Source organism: Coenobita brevimanus, chromosome 59 (genome assembly GCF_032717465.1).
Source record: "Coenobita brevimanus isolate Jiangsu-jjx chromosome 59, ASM3271746v2, whole genome shotgun sequence".
NCBI lineage: Eukaryota > Metazoa > Arthropoda > Malacostraca > Decapoda > Coenobitidae > Coenobita > Coenobita brevimanus.
The window spans coordinates 25,119,677-25,138,808 of record NC_137012.1 but is presented as its reverse complement, the minus strand read 5'-3'; the positions used below and the strand labels follow the sequence as shown (position 1 = coordinate 25,138,808).

The 19,132-nt window shown below is 41.5% G+C and overlaps 1 protein-coding gene across 1 annotated transcript in view; it reads right to left on the bottom strand.

The window, feature by feature from the left end:
* LOC145402931 (uncharacterized) overlaps nt 1–19,132 on the bottom strand; it is a 224,655-nt gene that overhangs the window by 198,925 nt on the left and 6,598 nt on the right. The window contains exons 2-4 of the mRNA XM_080274826.1: nt 15,858–15,983; nt 14,263–14,457; nt 4,972–5,130 (exon numbers count right to left, since the gene is read on the bottom strand). Of these exons, the coding sequence (XP_080130952.1) occupies nt 4,972–5,130; nt 14,263–14,457; nt 15,858–15,983 (480 nt within the window). The remainder of the gene's footprint in view (nt 1–4,971; nt 5,131–14,262; nt 14,458–15,857; nt 15,984–19,132) is intronic.

Here is a 19,132-nt window from a genome sequence, read left to right as displayed (position 1 = left end):
ATAGAAGGGATAACAAACTGGCACATTAACTCAAGAGTTTATTTTCAGATCTATCATCTGGCGTGTTAAATTTTATCACGCTAAAAGAGTATCGATAATGTTTTTTTTTTTTTTTTTGTAGGTGTACCTTCTCAGAAAAGTAAATACTGTTGTGTGGATATTAACTAAACAATGTATCACAATGCAAACACAAATGTTCTGTTAATAATGTACAGTAAACCCTCTCTATTTCGGATCCATAAAATTCGGATATCGTATAAATTGGATATTTTTGGCCGCCGGACAAATAATTTTAATTCGGATACAAATCCGATTTAAGCAACAGAAATGCAGTACAGTTTTCATACAACATGAGATGGGTTATGCAGAATCTAATGCAAAATCAATTTCACGCTAAAACATGACATATATTTACATGTAAAATAGGGGGTTACATTCATGGAGCCCCATATTTTGTTGTAAAAATATATTTATAAATGGGTTATTATAAATATGTCTGCTGTAAGACACCCAAGACAGTATGTTTACATATGATGTTGCCAACTGGACACATCAGTGCATTCTAACCTAACCTAACCTAACCAACTAGTTTAGCCCCCTAATAACCCCCTTAAAAATTTTTACCACCAAGGATTGCCACTAAGCCTCTTGAAAGTCCTCATTACCAATTAAGCAAGACCTTCCGACCTAACCAATACGTCAATAATGGCCACCCAGCATCATGCATATTTCGCCAGGAATTACTTTCGGCGCACTAAAAAAAAAAATAATAATAATAATAATGCAGTGTCAAACTATTTTTGAAAGTCATTAGTCATCAACAATAAAGATAAAAGAACTATAATGAAGTCGTCAGCATAGAGTGATTGCGTACTTCTCACTTCTCAGATACACACGAATGCAGTAATTGTGAATAATACAAAAGTCAGCCAAGCAGTATGAATTGTATGACAGTATTATTCACAAGAACTGAACTCACATAATTATCTTACCCAACTACCTATGTCAACACGAAGTGTCTTCACATACCATAAGAGCCGAATTTTCTCAGCCAAAGACCGTCAGTTCATAACAAAAGGTCAAGCACAAAGCCTTTTTTTTTTTCCCCCCCACACTCGTTGCACTAAAGGCAAAAACATGAATTTTACTGCTCCTTCATCATTGACTTTTTTTTTTTTTCCAACAAAGAAACTATCCACCTTGTAAAAATATCCAACTCATTTTATCTGTCTGATCATTTGCATTTAAACTCCTACACCACATGTCACTTCGTCCAACAATTTTACATTTTCCTTTGGAATAAATACTTTTCTTGTGTTTATAGCACTTTTAGAGTGCTTAAGCCTAACTAAAGTTATTTTGGAACCACGTGCTCAGAGTCCTGAGAGGAAATTAGGAGCAAGGAAATAAGCAAATAAACGTTTCTCATCACAGTGATCATCCACACAACACTGAAGCAGGATGTGGCAGATGGCATGGGACATGGGTACAGTACTATACTGTTCAATGATTTTGTGAAAAAGCCATGTTTTAGTGAGCGTGGGTGTGCTTTGGGGACAGGGGCAGGCATGTGCTCTGATAATTCGGATTTTCGGATATTTCGACATGGGGTTACCCCCAATTAAACCGAATTAGAGAGGGTTTACTGTATGTATTACTGATCATCACATGGATTAACTTGTAGCAATACTTATTTTGTTATTGCAACAGGTACTGAAAAAGACAGCAAATGAAATCAATGAGCATACAGTTGCCAGTTAAAAATATCTTTACAGTCATTCTACAGGAAAGTGGCATGCTGACTGACATCAATATGATAATTTGGCCCACTGACTCAGTAAGGTTGCCCACATCTGTGCTGCTGTAAGAGGGAGCAAGTACCCAAGTGGGAGTGAATGGTGGTCTGAGCAATGAATCCCCAGTCAATATTGGAGTGTAGCAAGATGAAGCTATAAGCCCCCTGCTGTATATTATGGTGCTTGAGACTCTGTCAAGTGACCTGAGGACTGCCCTTCCCTGGGGGGCTGTATGGCATTGCAAGGAAAGAGAGGGAGGCCATAAAAATATTTAAATGGTGGAGGTACGAAGTGGAATCCAAGGGACTGAGAGAGAATGTGGAAAATGGATATGTGCCTGATGGGGTCCATTCTGTTGTCCTCAAGAACTGTGATTCTATGTTTACATCCTGTCTAGGTAAGCTCTTTTGCCTTTGTCTGTTAACTTGTACCTTTCCTTTTTGCTGGAAGTTTGATCTCATCCAGCCTGTCCCAAAGAAAGTGGCCATTCCCAGCCCTCTAACTATTGCCCAATTGCAAGATGTGATCAGCTCTAAAAGCCCTGTGTGTGAGAGTGACTACAGAGAGGGATAAGCATGCCATAACAGATTTGGTAGATGTGTCTGAAGTGCGCACAAGGATTTTACTATTTGGATGATATATCTTATGCTGAGAGGGGGAAGTTCAAGCTAGTTTCACTGCTAGGGTTATGAGTGTATGGAATAAGTCTTGGGAACTATTAACTCTCCTGACACTGAAGAAGCTTTACAATAAGGAAAAACTGTATGAAACATTACTATTTGACATGTGTACTGCTTTATGGTAATACAATTTGGGCAGTACAGGATGAGGGTGTGCATAAGTCTGAGCATACAGAGATGTGGATGGCCAGATGGTCATATAGTGCTTCCCTGAATTACAGTCACATAGGAAAAAGCTGTGGATGATCAACTACAAGATCAAATGGGAACTAAAGGAACTACTGTGATCTGCAGGTGGAAACAAACCGTTTGACATGTGGAGAAACTGGAAGATGAAAACTGAGTTAAATGATATAGGAGTGAGAATATGAAGAGTGGGGCACCAAACATATGACCTAAGATTGAGGATACTACAGAATCACTTTAAAATTACCTTAGGGTTATGGAGCTTAACAATGATGTTGCCAGAGATTGTGCAGCATAGACAGCCTTAATCATGTAAACCATCCATCCATCAACCAATCCTATGCAGCCACATGAAGAGCATAGGAGCCCGGGGCTAGGCAATTTGATCCTGACATTTTAACCCGTGCCGTCCCGGCGACGTGAATTAACGCGGCAACATTGCAAGGTCCCTAATTTGCACAATTTTCAATTTTTGCGAGTGATTTCAAGAGTGATTTTTGGCACGTATACACGGGACACCTTCCTCTATTCCTCTACAAGATGCCAAGCAGGAACAATGCCTTACACCGCATAACCTCTCCCCCCCCCCTGCACGCCATTGTCTCGGCAATTCACCTGTTACCAGTGACCTGGCCAATAAAGACATTCAGGGCCAGAGTGATTCTCCAATCGATGACAATGTGGAGGACAATGTTTACATAGCATTAGAGGAAGAAACAGTCAGAAATGATGATCAGGTAATGTGGGAAAAAAAAGGTCATGAATGGTGATGAGTTAGTGAGTGAAACAATGCTTATAATGCCTATATTACTGTTTGAAAACCAATATACTCTTGTACTACATATAAATTCGTACCAAGTAAATAAATAAATACTGCTTATGAGTGGATAAAATAGTTACCCTCCCATAGAACTTGTTTTCTTTGGTGCCAGCCTGTTACAAAACCCAGTCAGGTAAGGAAGGTCTTGTACCTAAATTGGGTATTTTAAACCTCAGGTGAGCGATTTCTCTATGAATTTTCGATGTTTCTCACCAAAAGCGGATGTTTGAGCAAAAAAAAAGGTCCAAAAACGTCGGGATGGGGCGGGTTAAGATGAGAGTGACCAGCCTCACTCATCCTTGTGTGGCTTTATGTGAGCAATAAACCCCAACCACCCCTTGAATATAAACCTGCACCAGCTCAATCCAACTGGAGTGCCTTAAATACTCACTAAACCACCAGGCACAATAATTTGGTTATATGGTTACCACCCAGCATGGTAAATGGTTTCTTGGTGTACAGGAAACCATCTGGCTTGTCACTCAGTGTAGAGTCACCCACAGACAGAAGGAAGAGGAAAGAATGAAGGAAAGAAATACAGAAGACGGAGAGTAAAATCACCCATAGGCAGAAGAAAGAGGAACGAATGAAGGAAAGAAAGATAGAAGAAGGAAGAGAGGAAAGGGCAGACACCCAAAGCAGCACTACACTGAGTGAGTGGATAGTGAGCACCCCCACCTACCAAATGCAAGCACATACAGTACAATGCCTTTCAAAATAAAAATTAAATGAAAGAAAAGCATTTGGAAGCTGAATGCTAATCGCCCGCCAGAATATCCTGTTGGCCAAGTCCAAGATTTTGGTCATATCTTGATACCCTGAAGGTTTCATGTTGATAGCTCAAGCCATTCATGAGATGTAATGGTGCTAAAGGCGGGTGATAAAATCTAGTTGACCTTTGGCAGCCATTTTGGTGACCTTGCTCATGACCCCAAGTGCCCATTTTCAAACATGTCCTAGATTTTGGCCATATATTGATACCATGAAGATTTGATATTGATAGCTCATGCCATTCATGAGATATAATGGTGCTAAAGGTAAGCAATAAAAACTAGTTGGCCTTGGCAGCCATTTTGGTGACCCTGACCTTGATCAAGGGTGCCCATTTTCAAACTCAGCCAAGATTTTGGACTTATCTTGATACCCTGAAGGTTTCATACTGATAGCTATAGCTCACGCCATTCATGAGATATAATGGCGCTAAAGGCGGTCGATAAAAACTAGTTGACCTTTGGCAGCCATTTTGGTGACCTTGACCTTGACCCCAAGTGTCCATTCTTGAACTCGGCCAAGACTCTGGCCATATCTTGATACCCAGAAGGTTTCATGCTGATTACTCAAGCCATTCATGAGATATAATCGGATCACACACACACACACACACACACACACACACACACACACACACACACAGAGGCGGACAAAAACATTACCGTTCCGCCTTGTAAAGGCAGGCAATAACTAAACGAGGAAATGGAAACTCTCTCACCTCCTTTGCTTGTTGCATTAATATCTTCTTTTCCAGTTCCTTTCTCTCCCACTGCAACTTCTGCCGCTCAAGTGACAATAGTTCCTCCTCACGTTTTAGCTTCAGCACCTCAATGTCCTTCTTGCTCTTGGATGTGGAAGCCCCTTTCACTACACCTGGCTGAACGACAGAAGAAAGCAGTTCAATATGTTTAGTCACTTCCACCTTCATACACAAATGGGAAAAAGTGAGGGAGGATGATGTGTGGTTAAGGATGGGGTGCTTACTGCATAGGAATAGAAATGCCAGGAAATCTTCTTGTCATCTGTAACTATGAAGTACAGTAATAAACCCCTATTTTATTTCTGACTAGGGTGGTGGACCAATAAAATGAAAAACAACCATAAAAACTGAACAGTGCTTTAAGTGAATGTTTGCAGAGAGAAATGTAAGTTTTTAAAGTTATCTTCATGTGAAGCTCAAGAAGTGTAACAATACACTGCATCTGTTTCAATACTAAATGAAGCATTCAGGAAGTAGACAAAAGCAACAGATGAACAGGGCGGTACTCCCAACTTGGTGACAAGGAATCCAGCACCTGTTTCATCAGCCATAGAGATTAGCTTCTGACCATTCCCCTTTGCTGAACTTTTTCAGTGTTTCAGTAACATAGAAAGTAGGCCAGCATACTCTCCTATACAGCTTCCTCTAACTGTCAACACCAAACTACAAGCACATTACACACCACACTTCCTATTCTTTCTATCTATCTATATACCTGGGCTGCTTCCCCCAAAGAAAGAAGGGTAGCCGAGAGAGAACACACTCCCAATTTACTCATCCACACACACACATTTACTCGTATCTTAGTCCCAAGGGGAGAAGGGACAGATCCTCATTGCACGACGCCACACGAGAGTCAACTGCGCAGTGTAATCATCGACATCCGCAGTAGGGCCTGACAACAGGGATCATTTAGCCCCGCCACATCATGATGGACCCAACCCCTTACCCTCACCTGACCTGATCAGCTGATCAGACCAAATGAGGGAGAATATCCCCTCAGGGCTGAATCACCATTTATTCATTCACAATTTCTCTCCAGTCATCCCTATCACACGCAGCCACTCTTCCTTGCTCTACAGACATCTTTCTCACATATAATGCTCTCCTCACACTGTCCATCCATCCTATTCATGGTCTTCCTCTCAGCCTTACACCAATTCCTCTTCATTCATTCTCGCCATATGCCCAAATCATTGCAACACTCTCTGCTCAACACGATTAGCCATCGCCCGCATAACTCTAGCTCTCCTTCACGCTTCATCATTTCCCACTCAATCCATATGCATCACTCCACACATACTCCTCAGGACACATCTCCATTACATTTAAACTCTTCCTCTCTGCTACCTCCATATTCCATGCTTCACCCTCATATAAAGCAGTCGGTAGCACTACACCCTCATACGACCTTCTCTTTAAATCCATTCTAAGCAAATGACATCTAAACACTTTTTTCATTCCTCCACACACTTCCCAACTTCATTCATTCTAAACTTCACCTCTACATCTACTCATCCATCCACAGCAACATGTGACCCTTAAATACTTTAAAACACTTTACCTCCTCAAGCAACTCATCATTCAAAACTACATTCATCCTCCTACCATGTACCAACCTTGTGCACTTAATCACTTTGCTCTTGTTCTCATTTACTCTCAATTTCCTCCTTTCACACACCTTTCCAAACTCCTCTCCCAACTGTCTCAATCTCTCCTCCAAATCAGCCACCAGTGATGTATCATCCACAAACAGCAGCTGATTCAGATTCCACTCTCTACCATCAGCATTCACCAGACTCAAACCTCCACCTAATACTCTCACATTCACCTTCTTTACAACACCATCCACACAAATATTGCACAACCAAGGTGACATCACACATTCCTGCTGCAGCCCCACTCTCACAGGAAACCAATCACTCAGTATTTCCCACTCTTACACATGCTCTACTTTTCACTTCTTTTATAACCTACCATCAAGTCCATACAAACTCAAAACAGCCCACAAAGCCTTCCTATAAATGCTATTATATGCTTTCTGTAAATCCAATGCTATCATATACTTTCTCTAAATCCAGTGTTATCATATGCTTTCTCTAAATCCAAGAATGCCCAAAATACATCCTTACCTTTTGCCAAATACTTTTCACACACCAGTCTCACAGCAAACACCTGATCCATGCATCCCCTCTCTCTCCTAAAGCCACACTGCTCATCACCAATCACTCCCTCTGTACCCTCTCTAACTCTCTTAATCAACACCTAACCATTTACCTTACCTACAACACTCAACAGACTTAAACCCCTAAAAATAGCACATTCATACTTACACCCTTACCTTCCTACAACGGAACCACACACACAACTGTCTGTCAGTCAATCAGCACCATACCACTCACAAAAGACACTTTCAGCAATCTTACTAACCACTCAACAATAGTCACTCCACCAACTTTCAGACATTCCACAGCACACCCATCCATACCTGCAGTTTTCCCTGCTTTCATCTCCTTTACTGCCTCCTGTACTTCCTCCATAGTGATCAAAGAATCATTCAACTCGCCAAGCACATTTATTCCTTGTACCCTTCCATCTGCTACAATCTCAGCCTCCCTCTGCTCCCCTACATTTAACTATCTATCTTCTCTATCTGTTGCAAGACGCCTTAATCCCATAAGGGGTGGCCACAAACAAATTGCCTCCATGTCACTCTGTCCCCCGCCATTTCAATGCCCTGCTCCCAGCACACACACACACCCCTTTCTCTTATACCTCTCCATTCCATCCCTCCATCTCATCCTTGGCCTCCCCCTCCCTCTCCTCCCCTCGACCTCACTCACAAACACTCTCCTCATTAGTCTCTCACTCTCCATCCTCTCCACATAGCCAAACCACCTTAATGTGTTTCTCCTAACACTTCCTATCACATCCACACCACAACACTCCTTCACTTCCTCAATTGTCAGTCTGTCTCTCCATGTGATTCCACATGGTTCTCTCAAATAACTCATTTCCACTGCTCTCACTCTTGACTTCTGTCCCTCCAACAAGGTCCAAGCTTCACTTCCATACGTATGAGTTGGTATGACAATACTGTCATGTAGTAGCTTTTTCACTTCCATACTCACTTCCCACTTTCTTATCACTGCTTTCAAAGAACCAGCAACCATTATTCCCTGCTGCAACCTTTCAAGCACTTCACCCTCTAAGCTTCCATCCTTACTCATCACACTACCCAAGTACTTAAACGAACTCACATTTTCCACTACCACCCCTTCCATTCTCACTGTTCACTCACTGACTTCACTTTTGTCAAAGACCATCACTTTACTCTTCCCTATAGTCACCTTTAGACTCTGTTTCTTACACACTCTCCCAAACTCATTCACCAAGCCTTGCAGCTCCCCTTCGTCTTCATTTAACAACACAGTATCATCTGCAAACAACAGTACAGGGAGTTTCCAAACACTACCCTCTCTCACTAGGGCCGTTCCAACATCTACTGCCCTACCTTGTATCTCCCTTATAACCCCATCCACATACAGACTGAACAACCATGGAGACATGACACATCCTTGTTTCAATCAAACCTTCAAATAGAAAAATTCACACAGTTCACTATCCACACACATTGCAGCCTTAGCACCATCATACATACTCTTCATGGCCTTCATCAACTTCCCATCTATTCCATATATTCTTAATACTTTTCACAATCCTTGTCTATCCACCCTGTCATATGCTTTCTCCAAATCCATGAAGGCTGCGTACAGCTTCTTTCCCTTCTCTAGAAACTTTTCCACTAAAGACCTAAGAATGAATATCTGATCTACACAACCTCTTCCCTTCCTAAAACCTCCCTGTTCTTCTCCAACTAATTCCTCTGTTATTTCCCTAACTCTGTCAATAAGTATCTTACCATATACTTTTCCTATTACACTAATAGGGCAAATGCCCCTATGATTACCATACACTTCTTTTTCCCCTTTTCCCTTGTACAGGGGAATAATTTATACCTGACTTCCAATCCTCTGGGACTCTACCTTCCTCCCAGGCCAATCTGCACATCTTCCAGACCCTGTATACCTCTTTTCTAGTCCTATGCTTGGCAGCCAAGTACTGTATTCCTCTTAGTGACCTCCCCTTTTTCATTCCCGGAAAAGCCTTCTTTTCTCTTTAACTGCAGCCTCTACACCCTCATCCCACCACCAAGTTACTTTATGTCTTGGGAGGCCCCTTGTCCATCCACACACATGCTCTGTTTGTGTTTGAGAATTCTGCCCTGTTCATTAACACTTCTGCCAACAGCTCCCTGTTCAGCCACCACACTACTCATCTTGCTTAAGAAGGTATCCCTTTTTAACTTCCACATTTCCCTCCTAGATGCATAAGTCCTCTTCTTTACCACATGCTCCTTAAGCACCATGTCACATGCGAGTAATTTGTGTTGCTGCACACACTCTTCGCTCCCAGTAACTCTAAGGGTACGGCCACACCGAATGCAACGAGCATTGAGACTTGAGCAGGGAGGAATGAGGCAACAAGATAAAACTCATTAAATCCTATGTGGGTGGCCACACTGAATGAGCGGGGAGGTTTGTTGCACCGCTCACACTCCACACTCACTGCTACACGATGCAGCATGTTCCAAAATGTCGCACACTGCCTAGCAACATCCCCAGGCATGTCTGCATCAATGAAAAGCTTCTGACTATCTGCAGCCTGCAAGGTTGCCACTTCCTATTTGGATATGCATTGCGTTGATGGTCATCTCACCGCTCATCGCTCAACAATACCTCCCCGCTCGTCGTGTTCAGTGTGGCTGTACCGTAACACCCTTCACCAACCTCCCAGCATACCTCTTGACCAGGAAATAGTCTATCTGGCTGGTGTTTCCCCCAGACTCATATGTAATCTACCTACTCTCTTTTCCTAAAATGCATGATGCTCAAAATCATGTTCATTGCCTTATACACATTTTATTTCACAAATTAGACTTATTATGCACTGAACTAATAGGCAGAGTTTTGCTGATGTCTATGAACGTCGTGCCTTGAGAGGAAATGTAGAAAAGAATAAAGTAATGGTTATTGAGAGAGAAGGTGACACTCAGTGTGATGTTACAGTGACTGGAGGGAGACTGGAATTGGTGAGAGAATTCAAATACCTGGGTAGTGATAGAAAACAGAGGAAATACACAAAAGAAGTGGAAAGTAAAGTGACACAAGGAAGAAAAGTAGCTGGTGCAATGAAGGCCTTGATAAGAAACAGAGGTTTGGGTGTGGCAACTGCAAGAGGATTACATGAACGAGTGTTAGTGCCAACTATACCACATGGATGTGAGATTATGGTGTGGCATGAAAATGAATATACCACATGGATGTGAGATTATGGTGTGGTATGAAAATGAAAAGTCAGGAGTGACAGCAGTGGAGATGGGACTGCCAAGGAATGTATGTGAAGTACAGAGGGTGGACAAGATATGAAATAATGAGGTTCGTGAAAGATGTGATGCAAGGAAGTCTGTGAACACCAGAATTGAAGAGAGTGTCATGTGGAGAGAATGGATAACAACAGAGTGGTGAAAAGGGTATATCTAAGTGAATTTGAAGGAGGGAGGAGGCAAAGAAGGCCAAGGAGAAGGTGGAGGGATATGGTGGATGAGTGTGTGAGGAAGAGAGGTTTGGAAGTCGGTGAGGCTAGGGGACTGACAAGATCAGTTGGCTGGATGAATATTGTGAGGAGAAGTACATGATCAGGGATTTGGCACCCCTTTTTAATGTGACAGCATCCGGACTGACTCTATCAGATAAATTTATGTGAAGCTACAGTACGTGGTTAATGTTTTTGGCATATTAGATAGAGCCAGGTTTCCAGGGGCTTGAATGGTGAGTGAATGGAGCATTGGGCTGGGCAAATCTGGGCTGTTTGGATATTTCTCCTCCTCACCCTTCCCTAGGGTGGGAAAGGAGGTCCAGATGATGATGATGATGACTAATTCATTGAACATTATTCTATTTATCTACAACCACTTTTGCAACATATAAAGTAGCAAACATAATGATATACCATTGCCCATAATTCCATCTCCATTTTGTTTAGATTTTACTGGCAAGAAGCAGTCATTCCATGAATTTTCTGATGAATCGTAAATAACCACAGGATGGGTTTAGGAGGCTAAAACCTCACTGGCAGGTGTACCAGACACTTATCTTCAGTTCTACTGTAAAGAAAAAAAAAACTGATTTTTAACATTTGAAACAATGGCCCTGTGTGTGTGTGTGTGGGGGGGGATAACTAATATAGTTCCTCATGGGATTTAAAGGATTAATTTCTTACTGTTTCTATTCTGTTATCTGTGCCTAACTTCCTTTTTGGTAGCTCTATAGCTGCTGTTGCAGACAGCCACTGTTCTTCTCCTAGTGTTATTAATAGTGGTGTTCCTCAAGGTTCTGTCCTATCACCAACTCTCTTCCTTCAATTCCTCAATGACCTTCTAAGCTGTACATCTAACCCTATCCACTAATATGCTGATGACTCCACCTTCACCTTTCCACGTACTTCTTGCAGTGTCCATCTCAGCAGTTACTTTAATAAGCAAGGATGAGGCTATGGCACACCTACTGTGCTGTTTTTAATGCATAAGAAATTCAGTTCTTACATCTGTTAACCTGTCAAAATCTTCTGCAGGAGTAACCTCTAATTTTTAATAACATCCAACTCAATCCCGCATCATCACTGAACATACTCAGGTGAACTCCTGGGATTTATCTTGAAAAGATATTATTATCTCTTTTGCAAAATCTTCTTCTATGAGTTTGGATGTGTTATGTCAACTTGGTGCATTCTTTACCCCTGCACAATTGTTGAATTTATAGACAGGTTTGATTCCCCAGTGTAGAATACAACTCTTATGTATGGGAAGGCTCCCACATACAGCTCTGCTTAACAAGTTGGAGTCACAGGCTTTTTGTCTCATTAACTCTCCTCTTCTTACTGGCACCCTTCAAATTTTGTCCCTCTCATGCATCTTTATTATCCCTTTTCTACTGCTACTTCAATGGTCACTGCTCCTCTGAACTGTCTTCTTACATCATTCCATCACTACAGTGGGCACATACCACCTGCCTAGTAGCAAACTCTCATCCCTTTTCTGTCCAACTCTTTAATGTAAGAGCTAATCGTCACTCCCGGTCCTTCATGTATGCAACAAGTCGGCTCTGGAACTGTCTTCCTTTGTCTGCATTTTCTACTACCTATGATCTCCAGTCTTTTAAATGCATTGTGACAGGGCATTTTGCCATCTCCTAATAAATGTATCTTGAATTTGGCTCTGTGTTATTTTTTTATCATACTGGTAAGTGCCAGCACTCACCATCCACGCACTCGATGTAGTGCTGCTCTCAGATGACTGTACTTTACTCTCTTCCTTCCTTCTTTCCTTCCATCTCTTCTGTCTTTTTTCCTTTATTCTTTCCTCTTCCTTATGCCTACAGGTGACTTTACTCTCCATCTTCTGTCTTTATTTCCTTCATTCTTTCCTCTTCCTTCTGCCTATGGTTGACCCTTCACTGAGTGACAAGCCAAATGGTTTCCATTACACCAGGAAACCATTTACTACAGTGGGTGGTGACCATCTATGCAAATTATGACACCTGGTGGTTTAGTGGGTAATTAAGGCGCTCCAATTGGATTCAGCCTGTGCAGGTTTATATTCAAAGGGTGGTTGGGGTTTACTGCTCATGTAATGCCACTCAGGGAGAAGCGAGGCTGGTCACTCTCATCTTATATGTCATGACCAACTTGCCTAGCCCAAGGATCCTACGCTCCTCGTGGGGCAACACAAGATTAGATGATGATGATGATAATATTTTTTAAAAATTTTTCTTGGATGAAACTTATGGGCTTCCAGCACCTTGGTTCCTTCTTCCTTTAAAAAAAAAAAAAAAAAAAAACAAAAAAAAAAAGCAGCAGCACCATATAGTTCAACAAATAAATGATTAAGTATCTCTGGTTTTAAAGTTGTATAGTAGCAGTCTTATCACGAGAGTGAGACTGAATGTGGCTACAAGCTTGGTAACTAGTTACAAAACCAATTACTTTTGGGAAGACTTCACCCAACCATAACTGTACATAAATTCAAAGTTCATGCTGAGTTTCTCACACTTATGTCTTCATACATATTTCTCACCTCTTGCTTACTGGTATCCTTGAAGTTACAGGAGTCAGAATATTGACCTTGTATTTGCCATGAGTCAAGGCAACTAAACTATTTGGCAGGTGCATGTCAAGGTGACTCTTAAGTTAGAATGATATGGTAAGACTGGTGAATCTCCTTATCCATGCAACAAATACCCTAAAACAAATCAGAGGGCCATGAATCTAGGTCCTATGCTTGCTCAAGGCCCAGTAAAAGATGAGACTGTAAGGAGGTTGAAACGGGAAAACAGCCAACATAAAAATAAAACTGGGTGGATGAAGTATGTATACAGAGATGCATATGACAAGGTCTGTATCCCTATTAAACTCAGCAGCCAACAGAACAGTTCTATTCCACCGGTGTTTATGAAGCACATTACAGAAACAATGATGGTCTGCCTGTGATGTGGTGCTAATACAAGTTTGGAGGCTTTAATGATGAGTGAATGGACGTGTGGCTAATTTCACTAAGCATTCTGCAAATGGTTTCTGCTGCTATGCTTTGAAACTCCTTCATTTAAACCCTAACCACCCCATTCTCTCATGAAAACAAATCAGAATGATGATGATATTGATATAGACTCTGTAGGATGAAGCTAACAATCTAAAGAATATGGTATCTCTGTCCTGATTTCCCGTACATGGGAGCTATTTGTTTCTAATACATTATACAGATTCTTTACTTAACTATAACACAGAAAATTGGTTATAAGATGATTATATTGTCTGGACATTGCTACTCCTCACCCTGCCCTTGGGTGGGAAAGGAGGTCTGGATGATGATGATAATACAAAATCAAGATAGTACAGGACACATGGAAGGATTAAAAGAGTGAGTACTGGACAAAGAAGCAAGAATGGAAGAATGAAGAAAAGAAGACTAAAAATGATAGTCAGAAAAAGTGGAGAAGTACATGAAGAAGCCTTCCTGAGGTGGTGAGACTGGCTTGGAGGTATACTGCAGACTGTAGCCATCCTGGAAGAACTCTGGGAACAGATGTCAAGCAAGAGAGTAAAAGAAAGATAAACTGATAAATAAGGACAAACCTTGATAATATTAGGGTTGATGTGGATGTTGGGTTTGGCTTGTGTCTGTGAGGCAAGTGTGGGAGCAGTGGGCAAAGGCCAGGCAGGGTCCAGAGACTGAATCTTTACATCTAAACCATACAGCCGAGACTTCGGAAACACGTCATTCCATGTTGTTCGCAGTTCATACAATTTCTTCCTTGTCCGTTCATCAACCTGTGGCAATACATGAAAGACATTAATTTAGCTTATTAGTCCGAGGGATGGTTGGGGTTGTTCATTTCACATAATGCCTCTCTTTGGGAAGGGAGAAAGGTGGCTCATCATCTGGTCAGAATAAGAATACACACACAAAAGAGAAAAATATCACTGTAGTGGTGAGGTTAAAACCACACACTCTCCTTGTTGGGAGCATTTCTGAACAAATCTCAGAGCTCTCAATACTGCATATCTCCCCACTATGAGAACAAGCATTTGTTTAACAATGATTTCAAATCAGTTACACTTTGCTGTGACAGTGCTCAAAGTGAAATCATGACTACAGTTTGTAACTTCACCAGTTTCAAAATTTTCTTACAATATGCTGTAGTAAATCCACATAAATTATGTGCAACAATATACTGTTATCATATTGATAACTTCTCATTAATTCATATGAAGAAGAACCAGTCTAAATTAACTGACCACTTCAGGTGGACAAGATTTTCTAATCTTTGGTTTGTCCTCTATCTAAACTAACCAGCCACCAAGCATAATGACCTGTAGGAGGCTTCATGAATTTGGAAGCTCAGGGAGGTCTAAAAATATATTATCAAATGTGGTGAGCTGTTGTTTTTTTACAGCTTTTTTTTTTTACTTGCTATTCTTGTTTTACAGGAAAGGCAGTTATTAAGTACCCTATATGCAGGTGGTCCAGTAAAATAACAAATCATAAAAAAAAAGTTAATTCAGACATCTCTTGTTTTATGGTCTATGGCAGACTCTAAGCGCCCAATGGGTGACTGGTCCTGTGAGTCATGCCACAACCACCGAATACAGTAATGCATTTTTTATAAATACAGTATACAGAAACTGCTTGCATAATGTGGGAATTTGGTACCCTGAAGCTCCCACTTTATGAGGCTTCTGCTCTATATGGCCATACATTTACATGCTAAAGGGTTTCATGGTAACTTACTTAAACCAGCCACATGATCACCTATTGGGGCAATTTTCATGTTTTTTTTTTTTTTCTGGGACATTTACTTACCTAATAAAGACTTCATTACATACAAGCACTGGAGGATTCCTCACCTTGAAAGGAGAGGTTGTGGGCTTGCTGGGGGAGATGGGGGGAAATGGGGATAGGGGAAGAAGAGTAGGAGATGGAGGGGATGTGTGTGTGTGTGTGTATGTGTGTGTGTGTGTGTGTGTGTGTGTGTGTAAACAAAATATATATATATATATATATATATATATATATATATATATATATACAGTATATATTTACAGAATATATATATATATATATATATATATATATATATATATATATATATATACACACACACACCGGTATATACACTTATCGTATACATAGCAAGAGAGAGAGAGAGAGAGAGATGAACTACACTTACCTTCTCAAAGACACAGCTAAAGATGGAGATAATATTGTGGCCAAAGAGCTTGATATACTCCTGCCCTACATTCTTCATGATGGAATCAATCAGGTACATCACTGGCAGTTTCTGTGCTCCTCCAACCTGTGTACAAGAATATTATATTCTAATGAATCACATTTAGCTATCTGGGAACTTTGATTATATTATGGAACTCATATGGTCCACTTGGAAACTCATATCACCACAGCTATGAAGCTCCAGGCCCCATTAACCCCAAGCTTCAAACCCTGGTGCAAACAGCTGGCATCACCTGGCTCAGTTGTCCATCTACCCCTTGCTGGCTGGTAGGTGAAATGAGTATCTAGGGTAACACCTGACATACGTAACTGGCAATCTGGATAATGAAACTGTCTTGTACACCTGGATCTATCAATGTACAGTATCTATTGCCAGACACCTTAATCCCATAAAGGGGAGGCCACAAACATACGCCTCCATGTTGCCATGTCTCCTGCCATTTCACTGCCCTGCTCCCAGTTCACACCCTCCTTTCTCATATAGCCTACCTCTCCAATCCATCCCTCCATCTCATCCTTGGCCTCCCCCTCCCTCTCCTCCCCTCCATCTCACTCTAATACACTCTACTTGTCAGTATCTCACTCTCCATCCTCTCCTCATGGCCAAACCACCTCCATGTGTTTCCCCTAACACTTCCTTTCACATCCACATCCACACAACACTCCTTCACATCCTCATTTGTCAGTCAGTCTCTCCATGTGACTCCACAGGTTCCACTCAAATAACTCATTTCCACTGCTCTTACTCTTGACTTCTGTCCCTCCAACAACGTCCAAGCTACACTTCCATACATTAGAGTTAGTATCACAATACTGTTATGCAGTAAGTTTTTCACTTCAATGATCACTTCCCTGTTTCTTATCACTGCTTTCAAGAAACTAGCAACCTTTCCTCCTTGTTGTACCATATCCTTTCAAGCACTTCACCCACAAAACTTCCATCCTTACTCATCACAGTACCCAAGTACTTAAATGCACTCATGTTTTCCATTTCCTCCTCATTCAACCTCACTGTACATTCAGTGACTTCACTTCTCTCGAAAACCATAACTTTACTCTTCTCCATATTCACCTTTAGATTCCGTTTCTTACACACTCTCCCAAACTCATTCACCAAGCCTTGCAGCTCCCCTTCATATTTACTTAACAACAAAGTATCATCTGCAAACAATACAGGGAGTTTCCGAGCACTGCCCTCTCTCATTAGGGCCACTCCAACATCCACTGTCCTACCTTGTATCTTTTTTATAACCTCATCCATATACAGACTGAACAACCATGGAGACATGACATATTCCTGTTTCAATCCAACCTTCAAGTCGAAAAATTCATTCGGTTTACTATCCAAACACATTGCAGCCGTGGCACTCTCATACATACTCTTCACGGCCTTCAACAACTTCCCATCTACTCCATATACAGTATTCTTAATACTTTCCACAATCCTTCTCTATCCACCCAGTCATATGGTTTCTCCAAATCCATGAAGGCTGCATACAGCTTCTTTCCCTTCTCTAGAAATTTTCCATTAAAGATCTAAGAATGAATATCTGATCTACACAACCTCCTCCCTTCCTAAAACCTCCCTGTTCTTCTCCAACTAATTCCTCTGTTATTTCCCTAACTCCGTCAATATGTATCCTACCATACACTTTTCCTATCACACTAAGAAGACAAATGACCCTATGATTACCATATGCTTCTTTTTCCCTTTTTCCTTTGTACAGGGGAATAATTATACCTGACTTCCAATCCTCTGGGACTCTACCTTCCTCCCAGGCCAATCTACACATCTTCCATATCCATTCTACTACTGTCTCTTCCCCATGCTTCAGCAGTTCACCACACACTCCATCAATTCCTGGGGATTTCCCCATTTTAACATTCTTCATTGCTTCAACAACTTCCATCCCACTGATTTCTTCCTCTTCTCACATCCCTCTGGCTCCCAGCCATTTATACCCGCATTACTTTCACTCTCTATGTTCAACAGTTCCTTAAAGTGTTCCCTCCATCTGTTCACTTTTTCTCCCTTCTCCACTAGTAATCTACCATTTTCATCTTTCACTCCCCTACTAACTTCTCCGGCACCCTGTCTAACTCTGCCTGTTTCCAGAATATTTTCTTACACTCCCTCCACTTTACACTCAAATTCCTTCCAAATTCCTCATCCACTCTCTTCTTATTTTTTCTTACTAATCTTTTCACCTCTCTCTTCCTCTCCGCATATAACTCTCTCTTCCGTCGCCCAACTTCTTCCACGCCCGTTCTCATCCATTCACTATATGCTTTCTTCTTTTGTGCCATGGACTCTCTCACCTCTTCATTCCACCATGCTGTTCCTTGCACCCTCTTTCATCTTCTCTTCACTCCACACGCTACCTCACATGCTTAACAGATTTCTTCTGTGATTATCTTGCACACAACTTCCACATCCCCCATCTGCTCCAATCCATATATACCCAATTGCTTATCCACTTCTCTCTTAGGGCCTATATTCTGCCTTTTTCTCATCCTCTTGTAAACTTTCCAACCTCCTTGCATTTACCACTTCCTCCTGTCCTTCCCTTCTTCTATTTCTCTATTTCACTTGGACCTTGATTCTCACCACCACCAAGGGGTGGTCAGAAAGTCCACTCCCCCAACCTCTATATGCTCTTGCATCTATTACACACCTTTACACCCTTTCATCCATACACACAGAATCAATCATTGCCTTCCGTTCATTCAGTTCACCACCCACCCTTCTCATCACTCGCCATGTGTACCTATGGATCATTTTGTGCCTGAAGAGGGTATTAGCTATCACCAACCCCCTCCCAGCACAAATGTCCACTAAAGCACTGCCATTCTCATCTAAGCAGGCACACCCCACTCACCAACTACTCCATCCACCTTCACACTCGCTACTATACCATTCATATCTCCAATCAAAAACACTTTCTCATCCCTTTCAAACTTTTCCACACACGCTTCCACATTTGTCCAGAACTCTTCTCTCACTCTGCTTGCACGATCTTGGGTGCAAACACGCACACAATCACCCACATTTGTAGTCCAACTTTCAATCTTACCCACACAATCCTTGAGCCAACTGATCCATACTCTTATATTCTCCTTCCACCTGTTACTCACAACAATACACACTCCTCCTTTTGCCCTCTTATTCTCACCTACTCCCGCACATATACCCCATCCATACTCCCACTCTCT